At 41.2% G+C, this 24132-nt stretch overlaps 1 protein-coding gene across 3 annotated transcripts in view; it reads left to right on the forward strand.

Annotated features, from left to right (window-relative positions):
* The window catches only part of CACNB4 (calcium voltage-gated channel auxiliary subunit beta 4), a 266741-nt gene that overhangs the window by 199011 nt on the left and 43598 nt on the right, over nucleotides 1-24132 (forward strand). For 2 of the 3 annotated variants that reach the window (XM_060016805.1, XM_060016806.1), the window contains exons 3-5: nucleotides 14562-14681; nucleotides 16780-16902; nucleotides 23716-23846. In XM_060016805.1, coding sequence (XP_059872788.1) covers nucleotides 14562-14681; nucleotides 16780-16902; nucleotides 23716-23846 — 374 coding nt within the window. Of the gene's footprint in view, nucleotides 1-14561; nucleotides 14682-16779; nucleotides 16903-23715; nucleotides 23847-24132 lie in introns of those variants that run through there. The other variant, XM_069540867.1, reaches the window with a different exon arrangement.

A 24132-nucleotide genomic window follows, 5' to 3' on the forward strand; every position in this document is an offset into this window, starting at 1 on the left:
CAGTGAGAGGCCCGCGTACCACACACACACAAAAAAAAGATCTTGCTGTGATTTACGTCAAAGAGTGTTCTTCCTATGTTTTCCTCTAAGAATTTTATAGTGTCTGGTCTTACATTTAGGTCTTTAATCCATTTTGAGTTTATTTTTGTGTATGGTGTTAGGGAGTGTTCTAATTTCATTCTTTTATGTGTAGCTTTCCTGTTTTCCCAGCACCACTTATTGAAGAGGCTATCTTTGCTCCATTGTATATTCTGGCCTCCTTTGTCATAGATTAGGTGACCATAGGTGCATGGGTTTATCTCTGGGCTTTCTATCCTGTTCCATTGATCTATATTTCTGTTTTTGTGCCAGTAGCATACTGACTTGATTACTGTAGCTTTGTGGTATAGTCTGAAGTCAGGGAGTCTGATTCCTCCAGCTCTGTTTTTTTCCCTCAAGATTGCTTTGGCTATTCATGGTCTTTTGTGTCTCCATACAAATTTTAAGATTTTTTGTTCTAGTTCTGTAAAAAATGCCACTGGTAATTTGATAGGGATTGCATTGAATCTGTAGATTGCTTTGTGTAGTATAGTCATTTTCACAATATTGATTCTTCCAATCCAAGAGCATGGTATATCTCTCTATCTGTTTGTGTCATCTTTGATTTCTTTCATCAGTGTCTTACCGTTTTCTGAGTACAGGTCTTTTACCTCCTTAGGTAGGTTTATTCCTAGGTATTTTATTCTTTTTGCTGCAATGGTGAATGGGATTGTTTCCTTAATTTCTCTTTCTGATCTTTCGTTATTAGTGTATAGGAATGCAACAAATTTCTGTGCATTTATTTTATATCCTTAACTTTACTAGATTCATTGATTAGCTCTAGTAGTTTTCTGCTGGCATCTTTAGGATTCTCTATGTATAGTATCATGTCATCTGCAAACAGTGAAACTTTTACTTCTTCTTTCCAATTTGTATTCCTTTTATTTCTTTTTCTTCTCTGATTGCCTTGGCTAGGACTTCCAAAACTATGTTGAATAGTAGTGGTGAGAGTGGACATCCTTGTCTTGTTCCTGATCTTAGAGGAAATGCTTTCAGTTTTTCACCATTGAGAATGATGTTTACTGTGGGTTTGTCATATATGGCCTTCATTATGTTGTGGTAGGTTCCCTCTATGCCCACTTTCTGGAGAGTGTTTATCATAAATGGGTGTTGAATTTTGTCAGAAGCTTTTTTTGCCCCTATTGAGATGATCATATGGTTTTTATTCTTCAGTTTGTTAACATGGTGTATCACATTGATTGATTTGCATATATTGAAGAATCCTTGCATCCCTGGGATAAATCCCACTTCATCATGGTGTATGATCCTTTTAATGTGTTGTTGGATTCTGTTTGCTAGTATTTTGTTGAGGATTTTGCATCTATATTCATCAGTGGTATTGGTCTGGAATTTTCTTTTTTTGTAGTATGTTTGTCTGGTTTTGGTATCAGGGTGATGGTGGCCTCATAGAATGAGTTTGGGAGTGTTCCTTCCTCTGAAATTTTTTGGAAGAGTTTGTGAAGGATGGGTGTTAGCTCTTCTCTAAATGTTTGAAAGAATTCACCTGTGAAGCCATCTGGTCCTGGACTTTTGTTTGTTGGAAGATTTTTTATCACAGTTTCAATTTCAGTGCTTGTGATTGGTCTGTTCATATTTTCTATTCTTCCTGGTTCAATCTTGGAAGGTTATACCTTTCTAAGAATTCATCCATTTCTTCCAGGTTGTCCATTTTATTGGCATGGAGTTGCTTGTAGTAGTCTCTAATGATGCTTTGTATTTCTGTGGTGTCCGTTGTAACTTCTTCTCTTTCATTTCTAATTTTATTGATTTGAGTCCTTTCCCTCTTTTTCTTGATGAGTTCTCCCAGACTCATTCTAATCAATAATTTTATCTCAACTTTTTTCTTTTTTGTTTGGTCCAAAAGTTTCCAACAACAACAAAAAAGCAGGTGTGGATTTCCTCTCTGACCACTTTGGATATAATAATGAGCTAATGGATAGGCCTGAAGGAAGGGAAGAGAAAACCTGAAAGTTTGATAGTCCCATCCTTAGGAATAGTTGATTGCATGTATTTTGATGTGAATTCAAATGAATACTCTATCACCATGTACTTGAAGACCTAATTCCTCTCACTATGAAGACATCTTTAAGAACAGATCTCAGAAGAATCTTAGAGATCATTCAAGAGATGCTCTGACCTGAAATGCAATTCTTGGCTTCATTAGCTGATGGTTGGGTGACTTAGGGCATGCAGCCTGACCCGTCTGTGAGGGCTCAAAAGAGCTTTGGAGAGAAATCAAGATCGTTTACTGGGAAAAACATAGCATGGTTAGTAATTGTTAGTTCATTCTAAAAGCAGAGAGAGAGAGAGATTCTAGTGTTTTTAAGCCTGAAGCCTTAGTGATCTGCTCATCCAGCAGTATCTACCAACACCTCAACTGGGCTTAGTTATTAGCTATTAGCAAGGGCTTTTGAGTTAGTGAGATCAGAGTTCACCATACTTGGCCAGCTGTATGACCCTGGGCAGATTATTGGTTTCTCCTGAATCTTGGTTACTTCAGTGAGGATAATGAGCTCCACGTCTAATGTTTTTATGGTGACATTTAGATAACGTCTGTAAAGTGCTGTTTTATTCTGATTAAAGCCTCATTTCCTAGTTCCAAAGGTTGAACTAAGAATTTCCTCTAATCTAACAAGCTGCAATACAATTATCAGATGGGAGTCAAAAAGCAAGCCTTGTTTTCATTCCCCACTTCTGAACCCACTGCGGAGGAAGGACACTACCCAGGGAAGGTTATTGCTTTCACCACTCCAGATTCCATATAAAGTTGATCGACGCTGATGGGGAGGGCTGGGCACTGTGTAGTCGCTGTCAAGGCCCCAAAGAGCAAAGGAGGGATAGCAAGTTTGTAAGGAATATAGCAGCCTGGAGTACAGGTCTCGTGACAGTGAGATGCTGGAGGATTCCTTCTCTGGAGATAACTAGGGGTAGCTACGTGTGCATAAGGGACCCACCAGACCTCTCATATACCCTCAAATCAGTCACGTCTTACAATTCAAACATAGCATTTATACCTAAATTTAAACTACTACATTAAGTTGCATCATCTTGTTTTTAACTTAAGACCTACAAGCTTCACAAATTTAGGAGATTAGTGGTCAAAGAGAAAAACTCACGCTAACCTAGCCTTTGTTGGGGCCCCTAGCCCTTCCAGAGGGAATATTCTTTTCCAAAGACCACAATTAATAAAAGTGGTTAACACTAACCACACCTATCAAAATCATCATTTGAGGTTAAGGCAGGTAATTTCAAGCTACATAACTCTGTAAAAAGAAGTACAGGGCTTCCCTGGTGGCGCAGTGGTTGAGAGCCCGCCTGCCGATGCAGGGGACACGGGTTCGTGCCCCGGTCTGGGAAGATCCCACATGCCGCGGAGCAGCTAGGCCTGTGAGCCATGGCTGCTGAGCCTGTGCGTCTGGAGCCTGTGCTCCGGAACAGGAGAGGCCACAACAGTGACAGGCCCGCGTACCGCAAAAAAAAAAGTACATGTTTATTTTCAAGCTACATAACTCTTTAAAAAGAGTACACATTGTTTATATAAATGTGAATATCTATATACATAATATTAGTTTTTTGTAATTTCTCAAGGTAAAAATTCAAACTGTACAGAAAGGTATAAAGTGTAATAAATGAAAGTTTGTTTTCCTCCTCCTGTGTGTGTGTGTGTGTGTGTATGCATACATATATATGTGTTATATAGAGAGAGACTCTCATTTATTTTAACACAATTTTAAAACAACATGCCAGATTATTTTACCATTTGATCTTGTGACTTAATTTTACATATACTTACTTAGAGGTCTGTGTCATGCTTTTTAGTGCTTACATACTATTCTATGTGTGAATACACCCTACTTTTAGAAACATGTCTTCTATGGCTAACATTTAGGTTTTTATGATTTTTTTGCTATCATATGCAATATTGCAGTGAATATTCTTGTATGTACATTTATATATACATATCTGATATGTATATATTTCTAGGGTAAATTTCTTCAGGTAGGGTAAATTTCTTCAGGTAGGGTAATTTCTTCAGGTAGAATGGTTTGGTTAAAATTTATGTCTGTTTTATTTTGATTGTTTTTACCTAATTACCTCCAGAAATATAAAACCAACTTACACTCATACCAACATATGTACCCTCACTAGTATGGGGTATTTTCAAATGTTTTGATCTAATCAATGAAAGTAGTATCATATTTTAAGTTATATTTCTTTATGTAGGAAAGAGACTGAAGTTCTTTTCATGTGTTCAGTGTACATTCTTGTTCCTTTTTCTTTTTCCTAACTTTTTATTTTTTTGCCATATTGGTGGGTGAAGAGGTAGGTTGTTCATCTTTTTCTTATTACTTCATTAGTGGTCTTTGAATATGAAGAACGTTAAGCCCAGGTCACTTATGTGACAATATTTTCTTTTTCTGTCATTTGCATTTTTGTATTTTTTTTCCCCAGATAAATATTTAAACTTTTTATGTAGTCAAATTAATCAGTCTTTTCATAGCTTCTGAACATTTTGGCATGCTACATTAAAATTATAGCCATGGGCTTCCCTGGTGGCGCAGTGGTTGAGAGTCCGCCTGCCGATGCAGGGGACGCGGGTTCGTCCCCCGGTCCGGGAAGATCTCACATGCCGCGGAGCGGCTGGGCCCGTGAGCCATGGCCGCTGAGCCTGCGCGTCCGGAGCCTGTGCTCCGCAACGGGAGAGGCCACAACAGTGACAGGCCCACGTACTGCATAAAACAAACAAACAAACAAAAAAAACTATAGCCACAGTTTCTGCTAGTGCTAGTATAAATATATGTATATATGTAAGAAATACATAAGGATATATCTATATAATTTTGCCTTTAAATATCTTCATCTGCAATTTATTTTTGTATAAGAAATCAAATAGAGATCTACCTTTTTCCCCCAATCAGCCAGCTAAGTTTCCCAACATTGTTTACTGAATAATCACTTTTTCCATTGATTTGAAATGTTTCCAGTTATATATAGATATATATATATTTTTAAATTTATATTTATTTATTTATTTTTGGCTGCATTGGGTCTTTGTTGATACATGTGGGCTTTCTCTAGTTGTGGCGAGCGGGGGCTACTCTTTGTTGCCGTGCACGGGCTTCTCATTGCGGTGGCTTCTCTTGTTGTGGAGCACAGGCTCTAGGCACATGGACTTCAGTAGTTGTGGCACGTGGGATCAGTAGTTGTGGCACGTGGGCTCAGTAGTTGTGGCTCACGGGCTCTAGAGCACAGGCTCAGTAGTTGTGACGCATGGGCTTAGTTGCTCCGTGGCATGTGGGATCTTCCCGGACCAGGGCTTGAACTCGTGTCCCCTGCATTGGCAGGTGGATTCTTAACCACTGCGCCACCAGGGAAGTCCCCCTGTTAAATATTAATTATCAATATATAGAGGTTGATTTGTGGACTCTTATTTCTTTGATCTGTGCTAGAACCAAACATTTTTAATTTCTGCAGTTTTATAATGTTTTAATATCTATTTTAAAAAGGTTAATTCTCCTTCTTTATTCTTTTTTTTAACATTTTTTCTGAGATTTTTGAATATTAAGTTTTCCAAATCACTTTCATATCATTTTGTCAAGTTAACATTGGTGTTCACTCTTCCTTCCAACATGGTTTCCAGCAACATCTGGAAGCCCAAAGTGTATACTCCCTTTGGGTGAAGTCTGGGCATCACCAGGCAGTCCATTTGTGTTTCTCTTCCTCCCCTTGAAACCTCCTTATTCACTTTTTCATTCAGTAAATAGTTTTGAACTCCTCTGAGGTGCAAAGCTCTGTGCTGGGGCCTCTGAGGACAACAAAAGTGGGGAAGACATGATCTCTGCCTGAAATGAAGTAGATGCTTCATTTTGGCTTCCGTCACATCTGCAGCCATCTCTGGGGAAGGGTTTCTGTTCTTGATGCAGTCAGTATGCATCCCTTTAATAAGAAACGTTATGAATACAAAATATTTTCAAAGAGTGAAGGATAATTTTTCATCAAACCATTTCTGAGGCTACAGAAATGCTACAGGAGAGGTTCCAGTCCTTCCCTTACTTTCTTCTAAAGCAACCTATATTATTCCTTCCTTTATATGACAGAAGGAAAAGTCTTAAAAAAAATTTTTTTTTAAATACAAGTAATTGCCTGGAGCTACTTTTGGGAGAAACATATTTACTGTTATCAGGTCTCTAATATGACTCTCAAGAAAATAGACCACAACATAAAAGTAGTGTTCTGTGGGGTACTTTGTAAACTACTCTGGGGGTATGTGAAGTGTCAGTCAATCCCTTTTCCAGAAGGATCACAGACGCCCACATTTACAAGAAACCATTAGTTGCCTTATCACTATGCAGTTCTGCAGCTACCAGCAGCACATTCAGGATTTTCTGAGCAAATATATCCATTTCCTTTTTAACGTCTCTGCAGAAACTAGATTAGTGCAGCTTGAGCCACCGCCCTGGCATGAAGACCGCGTGCTGTGGCTGCTGCTTGCAGGTGCCGGTGCTGGGATCGGCCAGGTGTAGCTGCCCAGACACTCACCTGTGTCCCATGGGTTGGTCAGAAGCTCTCGGTTCTGAGCAGGCAGCGCTGGTTCCGGGGGTGGCTGCTCAGTGTCCCATGATGTTGTTCTGTGACCCGTACAAAGTAAAGCTTGACTGCTTGAAGCCACCTTCTCCCAGCAGGCAGTCACTTTCCCTTTCCCAGAAGGAGAGTGAGCTCCATAATCTCATCATCTGTACCATTAAAATAACATTCTTATTGTATGCAAAACGTGATCATGACTTTTTTCAACTTCTGTTGCCCTTTAGTCTCACAGGGGGTTTTGATTGATTACTAATTGTGTTCATTGATATAGCACTTCTTACATACGTGTATGATCCCATGCACTGATTATCAGAGCAGTTTGGTGAAATAGGATCCATATAAAGTCATCTTTATCTTTTGTTCTTCCCCCAGTGTATTAGACTGAACCATATGAAACTGCAATCCTCATAGTAGCCCAAGCTAAGAGGAATCTGCCCCCGTTACCAACATCACCACTGATTTAACTTGCAGGTCTGCTGTTAGCCCCACGTTGCAACTTCTCCTTTCCCACAAGCTCCTAAATGGCCATGACTGACACAGATTTCCTTTTCATCTCCATCTGGGCCTTTTTGTCACCTCCCTCTTTATACTGATGAGGCCAATTGAAACTTTTCTGCTGTTGTTGTATCGCCACTGATGGGTCTCCTTGGACTACCAATGAAAAGAAATACCTATCTATCATTCTGTGGTATATGTAAGTGACATCATTATGCTGTACACCTTAAATTTATACAGTGCTGTATGTCAATTATATCTCAGTAAAAGTCAAAGAAAAAAATGCAAAACAAAGGAAAAAAGAAAAGAAATACCTATCCGAAACCAGGCAATTGCAGCAGTTGCCAAACTAGTCAACGTAACAAGAAGGATAGGTTGGCTAAGTTTTCTAAATAGTATTACTTCCTTTTAAATAAATTATGTAAAACAGTTATAATAGAACCCATTAATTTGGATTCCACTAGTCAGATAATTTAGACAAAGGCTGCATTTTGTTTTTAACTACATATTGATATATAATTATAATTTAGTTATAAGATAAGAAGTAACCTGTAAATAAGTAGTTTAACACAACTGGAGGAGTTATCACTTAAGAGAAAAAGAAAACTCAAGGGGGCCTTAAAATCTCCTACCAATAACTAAAATGCTGAGCAAAAATCCTGTCATTAAAGCAGAAACACAATGAAATTCACAAACCAAAACCTTGATAATCTAGAGTTACCATGTGAAGTTAGAAAAGCAAACATGTCTTTTGAAAAACAGTCTCCAGTTTATTTTCCATGATCTAAGAATGTCATTTCTTTACTTGCATCCCTCGTTCCTAGCGAGTGAGATTTTGGTGTACGATCTGTGCTAACAAAATATTGCAGAATGTTGTTTTCTTTTAGTGAAGGCGACTAAAATGTTTGACTTTTTAATGTAAGTTTGCACCACATGTTGTAGAGGAAATTTAAAAAAAGATTCTGCCCATACTCCTGCACCCTGCAATGTGCCCTATGATAGTGACATGGAGGGAAGTTCTTATTGCCTGTTCGAGCCTCAGATGCCTCATCTATAAAATGGGGATAATCGTAACCTACTTTGTAGTGTTGATGTGATAATCTAGAGTTCATAAGTTAGTGACTCACATAAAGTAAGGGATGAGTAAGCATTCATTCTCTTTCCTTTCCGTTTATGGCCTTTTCTGAACATATTCCTTTGCTGCCATTGACTGCTCTTTGAAGCCTAAAATCGGAGCTTAGTCGGATTAATTGCTGGTCTTCTGTCCAATAAAAGTGGGCTGCAGAGCTTGCCTTATTCTTTCAACCAACATATTTGAAGACCTTCTGTTTACAAGACACGGTACAAGGTGCCTTAGAGCAAAGTCAAGCTGTCATCTCTGAGGCATAATTTCAAAAGTTCCTTGTTCTGCCAAAGTGCTGATAATGTACACATTATATAATGTACCAGTGCTCTGGATTAGGGCACTGAAAACCATAATTCTTAAAAAAAAGAAAAATCTCATGTTATGGGGGGGCGGTCTGCTAACAACATCACACCCAGTTAGCATAAACCTTGATCAATTAACCAACCACCCTAGAAGAACTTGAATTCATGGAACAAAGAATAGATTTTGATGGGAGCGAGAGTGTCTTTCTTTCAATGAAGTTGAGGTTCTGCTATGTTCTAGACACTGCCCAGGCGTATCTACTTGGAGACATAGCCTGGACCCTGCTAGGCTGGGTGGGGGCCCTTGCTAAGAGCTCTGGACATGTTTGGTGAAGGGGGTGGAGGAGAAGAGAGCATCTGCAAGAAAGTGAGGGGCTATCCTGTAAAGACACATGTTGCCTACAAGACCTTTTGTCTAGGGCAGCCTCACGAGGGGGCTCTTTACCTATCCACCCTAGGAACTCTGGGAAAGTAATCAAGAAAGAGCTTTGTTCCTTCTACATTGTGGAAAAGTGCATCGTCACGTCATTGCAAACTCAGTGGAAAGAAACAAGCTCACATCCATTGAGAGTGATACGTGTCTCTGGACATTCCACTTTCACTTAGCCCACTTAATGAAACTATTAAAATACCAGATTTACATCAAGTTTAACATTCACTTGTCTGATCTGGAAGGGCTGACATTTGGAGTACGTACCACTGCACAGCCCCATGTGGTAGCCACTAGTTAACATGTGGGTATCTGCCTTTAAATTAATTAAAGTGAAATAAAACTTTAAACATTTAAAAATTAAATGATAAGTTCAGTTCTTCCGTCTGGCCAGGCACATTTCAAGTGCTCCATAACCACACGTGGCTAGTGGCTACCATACTGGACAGCAGCCATACAGAATATCCATCATTGCAGAAAGTTCTCTTGCACAACACTGGTTTTATTTGTGCCATTACTATGCTTGTATGCTATGCTATACTACGGCATCTTAGTAATTCTCCAAAATAACCCTGAAGGGTTCATTCCTATTTTGCCGATGAGGATAGAATCTCAGAAAAGTTAAGCAGCTCTCCTCTCACATTGTTGCCACTGACAGACGGTCAGTGTCCAGTGAATGGACAGCTAAGCTAGGTAGGAAGTGAGAGGCACAGGACTGACCACAAAGCCCAAAAGTTCCAACAATAACCACGTTCTGTTCCAGTATTAATGCATTTAAAAATCAAACATTTATAAACTCTCCCTTCTCCTTGCTGTAATTTAATGACATATCTAAATACTAAAACTACTCATAAGAAGAGGAAGTATATTTTAGTTTTAGAAGGACAAGATAAGTAAGTGGATCCCTGGATCTCGTGGTAGGTTTGGAGAGTGACTGCAAATAGGCAAAAGGGTTTTTTTTTTTTTTTCCTGAAGTGGTAGAAGTATTCTAATATTAGATTGTTGTGTGAATTGTATCCTGTAAATTTATTAAAAATTTATTGAATCATAATTTAAATTATGTGAATTTTATGGTATGTAAATTATACCTCAATAAAGCTGTTTTAAAAAAAAGAACAAGATGTAAATCCTAAAACTCTAGGGCAGCCAAAAATTGAATGCTGAAAAGCTGCCCAAAACTTTAATGAGTGAGTCAAATATTATTTGCTGGCAATTCCTCAATTTTCCTCATGATGGTAAACGAAATGATGTTCCATCTCAAATCAAACACTGGGAAACTCTGTGAGGTATGTGTTATTATCTCCATTTCAAAGGGGGAGGAAATTGAGACTCAGAAAGTTAAAATAAGTTGCCCAAGACACACAGCCAGTAAGAACTAGCAGCAGTGTCAAACCCAATACTTCCTGACCCCAAAGCCCACGGCCACTCTCCCATTCATGTCATGGCCTCTCTCTCCGGGCAGGAAAAGAAACTTTTCCATTGTTTGACTTGAGATCACTTTCCTTCTTTTAGGACAACAGTAAACTAACTGATTTTTCAATGTTTCTATAACGTTTGTATTTTATACTCAAGAAGATTTATGAAAGGTGTGAGGCTGGAATCTGTTTTCAATATTGAGTGAAAGGGGGAAAAAATCTGGGCCTCATGTTAATAGAAAGACATGTATGTGTTTCTTTTGATATTCATTAGGATGCATTATTTTATACATACATATGTAATGTTATATATATATAAAAAGACTTGCAGCGGGCTTCCCTGGTGGCTCAGTAGTTGAGAGTCCACCTGCCGATGCAGTGGATGCGGGTTCGTGCCCCAGTCCGGGAAGATCCCACATGCCGCGGAGCGGCTGGGCCCGTGAGCCATGGCCGCTGAGCCTGCGCGTCCGGAGCCTGTGCTCCGCAACGGGAGAGGCCACAACAGTGAGAGGCCCGCGTACCGCAAAAAAAAAAAAAAAAAGACTTGCAGCAATTGTTTCCATTTTTTCCCCCCAATTTAGTTGTTTCTTTGGAGACTCAAAGATGTGACTTGCAATGGTTTCTGCTTAGGAACTTTTGAGGGACTAGCCTCTGTCATGCATCTTACACATAGATTAACAGCCCAGGTTTGGCTCACTTGATGAGTTGGGTGCCTTGCTCTTTGCCCATTTTATTAAGTGGAATTTTGGAAAACAAAAAGCTGATGGGGCTGCAGTTTTTACCTTTGGCCAGAGCTAGTAACCTTTATATCTTTAGTTCTGTCCTCTTAGCATCTAGCATTATTCCCTTCTTGCAGTTTCCCTCTTCCTGATCATAAAGGTTTAACCAGACCTCTGGGCAGTCCCCCCGACCCTCCAGTCCTACTAAGCCTGCTGCAGCCCCACTTCCCTTCCCCATCCTCCCTCTAGTCCGGCCCAGGCAGTCTCCTCTTGCCTCTCTGTGGCTCTCTTCTTCTGCTCTCTGTGTCTTTGTAAACAACCTAGGTTCTTTTTCTTTTCCTTTCTTTCTCCTGTCTGTACTCTCTATCAACCAGTTGAAACAAATCAAATAAAAATGAATAGAAACAAGAAACCAGTTCTGTGCCAAGCCAGCAGAACATGTCCATGGGCCAAATTTGGGCTCTTGATGTTGGATCTCTGCTATCCCTAGGACCTTGAGAGACAGCAGCAATGATTTCCCTATTCAGAGAAATGTAGATGTCATTGAAAGAAAAAAACCCAAAAAACAGAGTAAATGCTGTGAATCTCACACTGTAATTATAAAAATAAATATCACAGTGCTTTATTTTTCCCTCTACCAATATTCTTAGAATATTGTGTGCTTTTACATACTTGGCAATAGTAGAACTTATTAAGTAACTTTGAAATTCTTAACAGTCTTGTTCACATTTCAAAATAAAGTTTATTTGCAGGAGCCCTTGAGTCACTCCTTGTGTGCGCAGAGGATTGAATGCCAGGATTTGAAAAATCGTTAACGAAGTTTTCAGGAAATTAGCCATCTCCTAGTGTCAACAGTGGCTTGTGTATTTTAGCTGTTTGACTCACTGCTCCACTGGGCAGCCTGCTTTCTTGTGAACTGCAGTTGTTAGCCTTCCCCAGCACGTGTTTTCAAAACAAGTGCCTCCTTCCTGACTTCCTGCATCGTAATCACTTTATAGTCCAGACACTTTCGCAGACATCTAACACCTTAAAATGGTCTACCACACACATCACACTTCAGCAAAGCATTGCCTAGAACTAACACAAAACCGTTTTCATATATTTTTTAGAAACATTGTTTCCTTTCTCTCTTCCTCTGGATTTTATGCAGATATACCTAAATTTGGACAAAAGATTTATGCTGATAGAACTCTCTTGTTTTAAAGGACTTCAAGGTAGCTTTTTTTTTTTTTTTTTTTTTTGCGGTACGCGGGCCTCTCACTATCGTGGCCTCTCCCGTTGCGGAGCACAGGCTCTGGACGTGCAGGCTCAGCGGCCATGGCTCACGGGCCTAGCTGCTCCGTGGCATGTGGGATCTTCCCAGACCGGGGCATGAACCCGTGTCCCCTGCATCGGCAGGCGGACTCTCAACCACTGCAACACCAGGGAAGCCCAGGGTAGCTCTTTTTTAAGCAATGAATGCATCTATAAAATAGTCACCCTGTACTTATTTATTTTGTAGGTCCAGATTTTTCCCCAGTAGATTTGCACAGATGAGTTTGGTTATAATTTGGTTAGCAAATACATTTCCTCTGTAAAGGGCACTTTCAAAAGCACTGCATAAAGTGCATGGATTTGGACACACTGCAGTTATGAAACTTATAGTATAATCATTTTGCAATATATAAATGTATCAAATCAACACATTGTGCACCTTAAACTTGCACAGTGTTATATGTCAATTATATCTCAGTAAAGCTGGGGAAAAAAACTTATCATGTTTTCTATGCAGCAAATACAATAAAAAAGGATACTGTACATTTCAAGATGGGCAACTTACTTGCATATGTAAGTAAGCTGAAAAATGATTAGAATCTCTTAACTCTTTTTTTTTTAAATCAAGGTAGAAATACCAGCACTAGGAAATAGAAATGAGAATGGCTATTTATTGTGTGCCTACTATGTGCCAGGTCCTAGAGTAAATATTTTTTCAAGTCCAGTTCAATGTAGGGTTTGAAACTGCTGGCTCTACGGTTGGATTACCCGTGTTTGAATCCCAGCTTACCCACTGCTCTAAGGATTCAGTGAGATAAGGTGTGCAAAGCATCTAATCCCACGCTGGTGTGACAGCCAGGGCTCAATAATCAGGGATTCATTATATCCTATTCCATTTAATTCTGTGAAGTAAACCACATCCCCATTTTACAGAAGAGGAGACTGAGTCTTAGAGTGGTCTAGGAACTTGTATAAAGTCTTCAAAAGTGGGTTGCAGAGTTAGAATTTAGAACCAGGGTTCTACTGGGCATTCTGATAAAACTCTAACCAGGAATTATTGTTCTAGGCTGCCAGAAAAATCTGTGCTGGGATTTTTTTTATGGTGGGAAAGACTACCCCAGCTAAAATGACACCCTCTACTGAGACAAAGCTACCCATACAGGCAGCAAATTCACAAATAATGTATAAACAAACAAACCCTAACATTTCTAAGTTTAGAAAAAACTTTCAAAGTGCCCTTTTCAGCAGTCAGCCATTCTTAGAGTTATTTTTTTGCAGTGGGTAGCAAATTCTCAGCTATATGGATAAGCATACGCCTTCTAGAATCTGTACCTGGTTTATGAAACATGCCAAATACACCAGTCTTATCAATACGTCTGCTGTGGAAATATCATCTACACAAATATCAACTTCTAATGCCAGCTTAAGGAAATTGTAAGGGTGATGTTCTTTTAGCAAGCAGAAAGCAAGCTTCTGGGGTGTTTGTTTTTGTTTTTAACTTTTCAGCTGCTGTGGTTTTCATCTCTTCTTATGGCATGAGCACCAAGTGATGTCCACTGCCCGAAATTCCTTGGCCACATGAGTCAGGCTGGATTTCATTATTGTTCAAATAGTCCTTCTAGGAATGGGCTTCAGTTGAGGACATCCTTGTTCAATGGCGTTGACAATGGAACTGAAAATCATTTTACTAATTCAGGCTTCTGATTTGCTGTGTTGAAATCTTAAATTGATCATCTGTAATCCAAGATATGGGTAGGAGTTACTCTTGTAATAGGCTAAATCTCTTACTCCTTTAAAAATCTGTATATAAAACAGAGAATGGAATGAAATTTCAGTTCCGCAAGTTGATATGGGCTTAATATAAAGATAGCACAAAACAAGAAGAATTGGGGCTGAACATCACATAATTTTCATTGCAGTTTACTTTCTAGCACTTAATCTAGTCAAAATATTTCCCTTCCTAACATTGCTACCTTCCGAATTATTCAGATGCTTAACTATATTCTGCCATCTAAATTTATGTCTGCAATAAGGCATAGAGCGTATTTATCAAATTCTATGCAAATGAGAAGAACCCACTCCAGGATGCTGTTAGATGTGATGATTTAAGAAGCTCCACATCACCTCATTCAAGCTACTCCGGGTTTTCCTTTCCAGGGTTCAGCGGATTCCTACACGAGCAGGCCGTCTGACTCAGATGTCTCTCTGGAAGAGGATCGGGAAGCAATTCGGCAAGAGAGAGAGCAGCAGGCGGCCATCCAGCTTGAGAGAGCAAAGGTGACGTTCTTGCCCCTCTTGGGTTCCAAAGTGGCATGTTGCTCAGCAGGTATCAGCTGCTCTTCCCCTGCCTCAGATTTCTCTGGAGTAATCATTTTATGATCATTCTGATAAGGCACCAGATTGCAAGGCTCCCATGATCTGTTCACCCCTGATAGTAACATTCTCAGGGAGCCATATCCTGAGACACGGACCCCTTCACCTACCTTTTGTGTTTGGTTTGCTGGTGAAAATTCTTGGTCATCTTCTAACTTAGAGATTGTGCCCCATATCCAGCTTGCCCCTCCCACTGTCATTAGAGGGCCTCCCAAGGAACCAGCGTGCTTGCCCCGTTCTCCAAGACAGCAGCCTTCATTGCAGGCCACACGTGCATAACTGGTCAGTGGGTCTCCCTGTTGGTGTCTCTGTTCTTCCCTCTTGGTGTCAATCTCGCACCTCAAGTTCACCGTTCAGAGCTTTGAACAACGATTAGCATTTCAGCAAAGATGAGCAATGAAAGGCTTTGCCGCAAGAGACCTTCAGATATTCTACAGGGAGGGGCCCCCATAGGAATCCCTGCCCCATAGGAGGCAACAAAGAACAAATTGCATTTTTGAATGTTAGAACTGAGTCACTAGAGATCTCCCATGCTATGTCTTTCAGACTTTTTTTTTTTTTTTAAGCACAGACCCCTTTTGTCAAATGAAATTTTATGCACAGTAACAGATATAACATGTTCCTGGTCAGCCTCTCCTCCTTTGCCCTTCACTATAGACTCCTAACGCATATTGATCTAGTCTTTCTAATTTTTAGGAGAAAAAAAAAAAAGCTCAGATAAAGTGAACTCCTTCCGTTTTCTATTTTTATTTAATTAATTAATTTACTTACTTATTTTTATTTTTATTTTTATTTTTTTGCGGTATGTGGACCTCTCACTGTTGTGGCCTCTCCCGTTGCGGAGCACAGGCTCCGGACACGCAGGCCCAGCGGCCATGGCTCACGGGCCCAGCCGCTCCACGGCATGTGGGATCTTCCCGGACAGGGGCACGAACCCGTGTCCCCTGCATCGGCAGGCGGACTCTCAACCACTGCGCCACCAGGGAAGCCCCCCTTTTCTGTTTTTACAGTAAAATGTTTAAAAGAGCGGGAAGAGGAGGATGAGGCAGGTTCACAAGGTGTCTTCCTTTGCTTCCACACCCATGCTACCTGTGCTGGTTGGCGGAAGGGGGTTGGAGCAGCACCTGGGAAAGGACATCAGTGAGACTCTAACTCGGATCCTGCCTCAGTGCTGTTGCTCCCAGGCATGGTCCCAGCACGAATAAATGAGCCCATAACAGAGCAGCCCGGGATTGCTGGAAACTGGTGTTCTTCCTTGTGGCTAAATTTTGTTTTAGGTTTCTCTCAGAGTTTATTTTGTGGCTATTGTGGTCACCCAAATGTCAGCAACAGCGCTGTTAGCTTAGGCTGGTGGCTTACTTAACCTCTGCCAAGCTGCACCAGCCCGAGAGCACTTTGCTGCGGAGGAATCTGTCTAAGAAAAGTTTCAGAAGCAGCTTTTGTTAGCTAGGGAGAAGGTGATGAGTGAGCAGCTCCGCCCTTCCTGTCTATTCGGACTGGGCTTTCTTTTTCCTGGCAGGACAAGGTATTCTATTGAGTGAGATCCTGCAGGTTTTCAGGCCTAAGGCTATTTCAAAAATATTTATTTTAACCCTCCACCACCTTTTTATTTAAGACCCAGCACACATTTCCTGTATGCCAAGGTGGAGGCGTCTGTTACCATTTAAAATAATAAACATGAGTTTTATGACTAGAGGCCAAAGCAGACTCCCCTCCTGCCTTTCCATCCCTTCCCCCCAAATTTTAGGGCACGATTCTTTGGGATGTTGGAAAGTACGACAGGAGGGGGAACATGGTCGGGCTGCTGGGACTGAATCCTCTTCAGAGCCCTTTCTGCAGATTTCTCACTGCTGCCTGGAAATGTGGAACCCATTGAGATCCCTCTTTGGAAAGTGATTTCCCTTACTGCCTGGTACTATCCATTATCTGGTTCTACATTTCAGTGTGAAAAATCCTCTTCTGTCTTCCTCCCTCCATCCTTATTCCATGGTTCTGTTCCCAGTCCAAACCTGTAGCATTTGCTGTGAAGACGAATGTGAGCTACTGTGGTGCCTTGGATGAGGATGTGCCTGTTCCAAGCACGGCCATCTCCTTTGACGCCAAGGACTTTCTACACATTAAAGAGGTAAATGTAGGACACTCTGTATCCCCTAACCTGCTACAAGGCCAAGGCCAGGAATCAGCTCTGAGCCAAACTAAATGGAGAGAAGCGCTGAGGAGCTGCCAATGTGTTACCTCATTTAATTGACTAAGCCTTCCAAATCCATTCCTTCTCAGCGAGATTTGGAAGCCTGAGATCATTGCTTACATTATCACACATTTAAAACATTGAATCACAATCATCAGAGGATTGATTTAGGATAGACCTGTGGTCCTCTGGTCACCTTTTAATCACCTACCATGATAGATCCATTGACATAGATCAATGGATCCAATTTAGGGAAACGTGAGTTTGGTGGCATGGCTCCTACCCAGAAGGCACCATTTACAAGGGATGTTGTAATTATAAACATCTGGATTATTGTCCCGTGGACCTTGACCGCCAAACCAACACTACAGAGTATAATAATTAAATTGTTAAAGTTAAGAGAAGGGCAGAGGACTTTGGGAAATAGAAACCTTGAGGGATTGAGTACTTGAGGCCTCGCATCTTGAAAGATGGAATAGTGACATCAAAAACTTTCATTTACTCAACCTGGGTATATTGAAATCCTACTTTATGTCAGACATCGTGCTGGGCATTTGGGGATCAGAACTGAAGGTCCACTGTCCCCTCGGCCAGGGAGCTCAGAATCTGGTGGGGGAGACAAACTAGTGCATAGTTTCTGCATGGGTTGAGAAGTTCTGTTATAGTAAAATTGAATGGGTGTTGTGGGAGCCCAAAGAAAGAGCAGGAGGGACCATCCGGCTCAGGAAGAGGAGGGTGGGGGGCTGGAAAGCTCTTCAGAAGTGGTGAAGCCTGAATTCAGGCTGGGGTGAGGGGTGGCGGTTTCAGGTGGAAGGGACAGCCAGGGGCAATGAGCACAGCACCGCTGGAGGGCGGTAAGCGGGGAGTGGTACAGGGGATGGGCCACGTCAGAGAGGCAGGGGCCAGATGAGAAAGGACCTCGTAGGCCATGGCAAGGAGGCTGGACTCGATCACCAGGCAGTGGGCTGGAGAGGAATTTTAAATAAAGGATGGATGTGACCAGCCTCGTATCTTAGCATGGTGACTCTGATGGTCGAGGGAGTATTGCAGAGGCTGGGGAGACATGGTAAGTCTAGACAGTGGCTGAAGCAGAGATGGTAGAAAGAGGGAGCAGCTTGGAGAGAGAGTTAAGAGGCAAATAGACCAGATTGGAAGATTTCACATGGTGGTGGGGGGGGATAGTGGAGAAAGTGAGATGAAGAGAAATGAAGGATGGAGGGCAGTTTCTCTAGCTCACCTGAAAGGGCAGAGGGTGGTGTCAGCTATCAAAATAAAGAAGGCCGAGAGGGGAGAAGATTAGTGACAGGGGTGACGTGATTATGAATTTGCTATTAGGTGCACTGTGTCTGGGGCACTGGGAACCTCCCATGGAGTTACTCAATGGGCCTTTCCCCACATAATGTGGAGGCCAGAGGAGAGGAATTGCAGTTTGCTCTTCCTAAATGCTTTGAGTTGAAAAGGAGGACAGGTTTTAGCCAGGAGAAGGCAGCATAGAGTTGAGGGAGTGTTTTTACAAGTTTATTTGCTTTTTTTTGTTTTTTTAGGATGGGAAAGATTTTAATATGTTTTCCATGCTGAGATGTTGAACCCAGTGATATATATGGGAAGGAAAAGACCTAACTGATAGAATGAGGGGCTGGAGTAGAGGGAAGGAGATGGCATCCGGAATATTGGCACAAGAAGTAGGCCGAGTCAGGAGGAAAGTCTTGCCTTCCTTGAACTTCCCTGTTCTGCACAGGATTTTCCAGTGGGGCTGGAGGCATACATTGGAGGACATTCCTACTTGATAGTCTCCATTGGCTCTGCTGGAAAGGAGCCGTTAGAAATTGGATCTTAGAAAACGGAGAGTGGATATAATGGTGGATACATGTCATTACACATTTGTCAAAACCCATAGAAGGTACAACATGACTCTGGGTGAGAATGATGCGTCATTGTAGATTCATCATTGTAACAAATGTACCACTCTAGTGTGGGATGTTGATAGTGGGGGAGGTTATGCATGTGTGGAGGCAGGGGTATATGGGAACTCTCTGTACTTTTCCCACAATTCTGCTATGAACCTAGAACTGCTCTTAAAAATAAAGTTTACTAATTAAAAAACATTTTAAAAAAAGAAAAAGGAGAGTGTAAGGGTGGAACAATAAAGTGAAACCTGACCCTGAGGAGCCTGAGGAATGTGATCAACATAAACCTGTCACATAATGTCACTGAGACACCAGCATTTACCCTCTGGCCCAAAACAAGATGTGCACAGTTAATATATAACAATTTGAAAATCACTGTCTTTCAAAACTCTGTATTCTACGATAGCATTAATGACACCAAGACATATACATTTAAAATTTTTTAACTATACGATAGCAAGTAGGTCAAACACTGGGATGTCTACAGATGTCTCACTGTCTTTGCATTGTGCCATGTGAACTGGGTGAAATTCTACATTTGTTCCTTTGTTCCATTCAAGATATAGTTCTTGAGCATGTAGTGTGTGCTAATGTTGGCAGATATTGTCTGACAGATGTTGTCTGACAGATGTTGTCTGACAGCTGTAAACAAAGACAGAGTACCTTCCCTCATGGACTTAAATTCTAGTGGGGAGACAGATAATGAAAAAATAAATCATTACAAATTGTGAATGCTTTGTGTAAAAAATGAACTGGATGCTGGGAATCTTAAAATATAGGGATGAGGAGGTTATGTACTTTTAAATATAGGGGTGATCAGAGAAGCCTTCCTGAGTATGTGACCATTACGCAGGGTAGCCAGCCTTAAAAAAAAAAGAAGAAAGAAGAAACCTTCTAGGGAGAGGGGACAGCATGTGTAAAGGCCCTGTGGTAGGACAAAATAAGCTGGCACAATCAATCAACTGGAAGAAGGTCATATGCCTGGAACGCAGTGAGCCCGTAGCAGGAAACAGTTGTAGAAGTAAGCAGGGCACAGGTCAAGTAGGACCTTAAGGTGACGGCAAGACTTCATATTTTATTCTAAGTATAATAAGATGGCACTGAAGACTTTAAAAGCAGAGGAGTGGGATGAATTTATTATTTGAAGGCTATTCTGATTGTTGTAGAGACAGTGGATTGGAGTGGGGTAAGTACGGAATCAGGGAGACTGTTAGAACCATTTTAGATGAGAGATAATGGGACTGAGCTGGCCTGATGTCAGTGAGATGGAAAGAAGTAGACACCTTTGACATATATTGTGGAAGTTCAATGATCTGTGCTGCTGATGGACCACATGTAGGAACTAAGATTGAGGGAGAAATCCAAGATGATCAAGGAAATCAAGCTTTATGAATTGAGCAACTAGGATGGAGTTGACCAGGGTGGAGTAAGGACAGATGGGAAGGGAGGTTAGGGAGTAGACATCTCAAAGGAGATATGAAGGAGGAAGTTAGATGTAAGAATTTGGAGCTCAGAGGACGGGGTTGGGCCAAAGAAATAAGTTTGGATCATTAGTTTATCCCGGTGGCATTTAAAGCTGAGGTAACGACAGAAGTCACCTAAAGAGAGAGGAGAGGGAGGAGAGAAAACAGCCCTGGATCAAACTCAAAGGAATTCCATCCTGCAAAAGTGGGGTGCATGAAAAGATTCAACAATTAAGGAAAAGGAGAAACATGAGATTTGGGAGGAAAATCAGGACAGAGCAAGGCATGGACATCAAGAGAGAAGAGCGTATCCAAAAGGAGGCAGCAACCAGCTGTGGCCAGTGTTGTGACACGTCACCTAAGACAAGGAGAAAGGAATGGATGTCGGGTTGGCAAAGTGGTCAGTAGCAACGAAGTCACTGGGACCATTGTCTGGAGTTGTGGAAACAGAGAGACAGAAGCTGGATGGAGTGTAATGAGGAGAGAAGGGGCGTTAGGAAGTATATTTAGCAAGCACAGACGGTGCTTTCAAGGGAGTTGACACTGACCGGGCAGTAGACTGAAGAGCGTATGAAGTCCAAAGAGCTTTCCTTTCAAGATGGGAGCTATCAGAGCACCAGTACATGCTGCTATTAACCACCAGAGAGAGAGGGAGAGATTGATGGGAAAGGAGAGATAGGCAAAGGAGTCAAGTTTTTGGTAGTCAGGAAGCGTGGGATCCAGACCCCGAGAGGAGAGACAGACCTCTGATACGAAGGGGAACACTGATTCGTTATAACATGCAGGACAAAGATGAGTGCAGGCACACACAGCTCAGAGCCTTGGTTATAAGAAGCTGAGGAAGCACTGAGTTGATGGCTTCTGCTTTCTCAGTCGTGTATGTGGTGGGGATATCCATATTTGCCTCGAAGACAAGGACTCTTTACCTGAAACACGTACCCTGACATCTGAATGGTTATGTTGACTTTGTCTCACCATTCCCATCAAAAATGACCAAACCGTATTCATTAGCTGCTCATACCCATCGTTTCCAAGGAGAAGCAGCACTTTAAATGGTAAGAGAAGTTTTCACATATTCCATGCACACTACTCACACCCTTATCCCCACCTTGCTATATTTTATTGCTTTCCTCCATTCCGTCAATCTTCTCCATTTGTCCAGTGGGTTGCTTTTTTGAAGTATGTGCTCCTTCATCAGTGACTTTCTCTTGTCTGGCAGTTTGATGTATGGTATTGAGTTGGTAATCCTATGTGGATTTGAGCCACGTGTTTTCACGAGGTCGCAGATAAGGAAACATCTCAGAAAGAGAAAGTGCTCATCGTTTTAGGGAAATGAGAAGAATTGGAACACTAAGGTGACCTTGCCAGAAAACTGGCGTGTGCTCCCAGAATATCAACACAAAGGAACATATTTCTGTAATCGAGTTGTAGCCTTTCCTCTCATCCATCACCTAGAAGGCCATTTGGTATATGCTCTGTTATAAGTACTGCCTCAGTAACGAAAAGCTTCAATACAGAGAAACGCTACAGCTCTCCTTATCACATATACCAAAGGACAGGCGATTTAATAAGCTTTTGAACATACAACGCAGCTTTCCCCAAATTGGCTCAAAGAACTTTCATTAACGTTAAGTCAGAGTCTCACTGTTTCTTAGAACTAAGGTAAAACATCTTGGGAAGTTGTGTTAACTACTTCAGAAACCCCTTAAGTTTATTTGGATATGACTTAGTAAGTTAGTGTTCCGGTGGGCTAACTTGATTTCCGGAAGTAACTTAAGCCCTAGGAAACTATGACTCATTGTGTGTTTTGTCCCTACCACAGTAAAATTTAAATTCCAGGTCTGTGCACCAAGCATTCTGAAAGGGTCCCGTTGCCTTTTGTTAATTCCAAAATAAACGGGCCTGGTATTTCAGGCCTGTTATCCTGAAATAAACTATGGAAAGATGGAAGAAACTGAGACCTAGATTGTTCAAGATTTTATATTAGGTCAACTCTTTTCTTCAGTGCAGGCTCAGACTGCATGCCATGCGGGCCTTGTGTAGGAGCTGTGTGCATAACAAAGGCCAAATCTCTAAATCATATCTTTTTGCTTTTGAGTGTGAAGCTGTTACTCAGAATTACTCAGTTACCTGGAATTTCATGCTGCGATGATTCAACAGAATCATCCATTCCTCCTTCACAGCGTGTCAATGTCATATACATATAAATTCTACTGTTCTCTGAGCTAAGCACAATATACCATAGAGAGTTACATTTCGAAAAAACTAAATGGTTTCTGGATCAAAGAGAGAGAGTTACCTTGCCCAACACTGTTAAAGACACAAAAGGAAGTTTTTGGAATTATCTCTGGAGAATGTAAACAGTAGGACTAATATCTGCTTTCTAGAAATCACCTAGCAGAAACCTTCCCTTGAGGCAGGTAGCTTGGATTAACTATGCCTCCTGCTCTAGGATTCAGCAAATCTATCATTACAAATGCAGTTTTGCTGGCCCATCACATAGGACCATGTTCACCCCATATTGGCTGAAGCCTTTGTGTGGGTTTGTTTCCCAAGTTTATGTGTCATGGAACTTTATTTAAATGGAAATTCCTTCATTCCTGTTGGGCTTCAGGCCATTTGGAGATTATTTCAAAAATTCCACTTATGTATAACACGCTTAGCCTTTGTAAGAGTAGGCTTGTTTTTCTTCAGGTAGTAAGATGGACCTTGATTTGCAAACCTATATTTGGAAGATTATAATTTTTCCCCAGAGAGAGTAGAATACAGATAGTAGGGTGGAATTTTTACCTCAAAGCTTTTGACAAAAAAACAGACTCTTCAGTGTATTTTGTCTTAGACTTGTCGATCCTGTCTTCCAGAGTTCCAATTACATGGGTGCCTATTTATCCATGTAAAATCTATTCCTTAACAATTGGCTAGAGCTTCTTGACAAGGACCAAAGGAATCCAGATGTTAAGACCTGACTTTTGCCCAGGGATTGGCAAACTGTGGCTCACAGGCTGAAACCAGCCTGCTGCCTTTTTTGGAAAGAAAACATTTGTTGAAGCACAGCCGTGCTTACTTGTTTACATATTGACTGTGGCTGCTTCCACACCATAAGAGCAGATTACAGTAGTTGCAGCAGAGACCATATGGCCTGCAAACCCTAAAGTGTTTACTCTCTGGGCCTTTAGATTAAAAGTCTGGTTTCTTCTATGGACTCCTCCACCCCAGATATATATAATATAGTATAGTATACTATAAATCGTGTTTGTGTATGTAATAGAGTATAGTATAATATTATATAATATAGTGTTTCATTCTTTTGGTCCCCTGAGATTTATAAATGTGAAGATCAGTGACTTACTGTTGAGAGCAGTTTTATTCCTGCATTCCAGAAATATAACAATGATTGGTGGATAGGAAGGCTGGTGAAAGAAGGCTGTGAGATTGGCTTCATCCCAAGTCCACTTAGATTGGAGAACATACGGATTCAGCAAGAACAAAAAAGAGGACGTTTTCACGGAGGGTAAGGCTCCTTCCTTTCTCTAAAGTTTTTTGGAGGAAGTAGGAAAATTAGGTGATATTTTCAAGTTTGCTTATTAGGTTAAACATATATGCTTTCAAAGTAAAAGCTACTTCTCTATGTGCAAGGTGTTTCTGAAATTGACACAAAAGGGTTTCACATAGTTCACTCTCCCCATTGTGTGCTGAAGCCTGGACACCCCTGGAATCAACACGAATTCCACAGTGGAGACTGTTTTCTGTGGCTTCAGCAAACCCTCCTGGGAACCTAAGCTTTCCTCTGTGAGAGT

This window comes from Delphinus delphis, chromosome 7 (genome assembly GCF_949987515.2).
Source record: "Delphinus delphis chromosome 7, mDelDel1.2, whole genome shotgun sequence".
NCBI classification, from domain to species: Eukaryota; Metazoa; Chordata; class Mammalia; order Artiodactyla; family Delphinidae; genus Delphinus; species Delphinus delphis.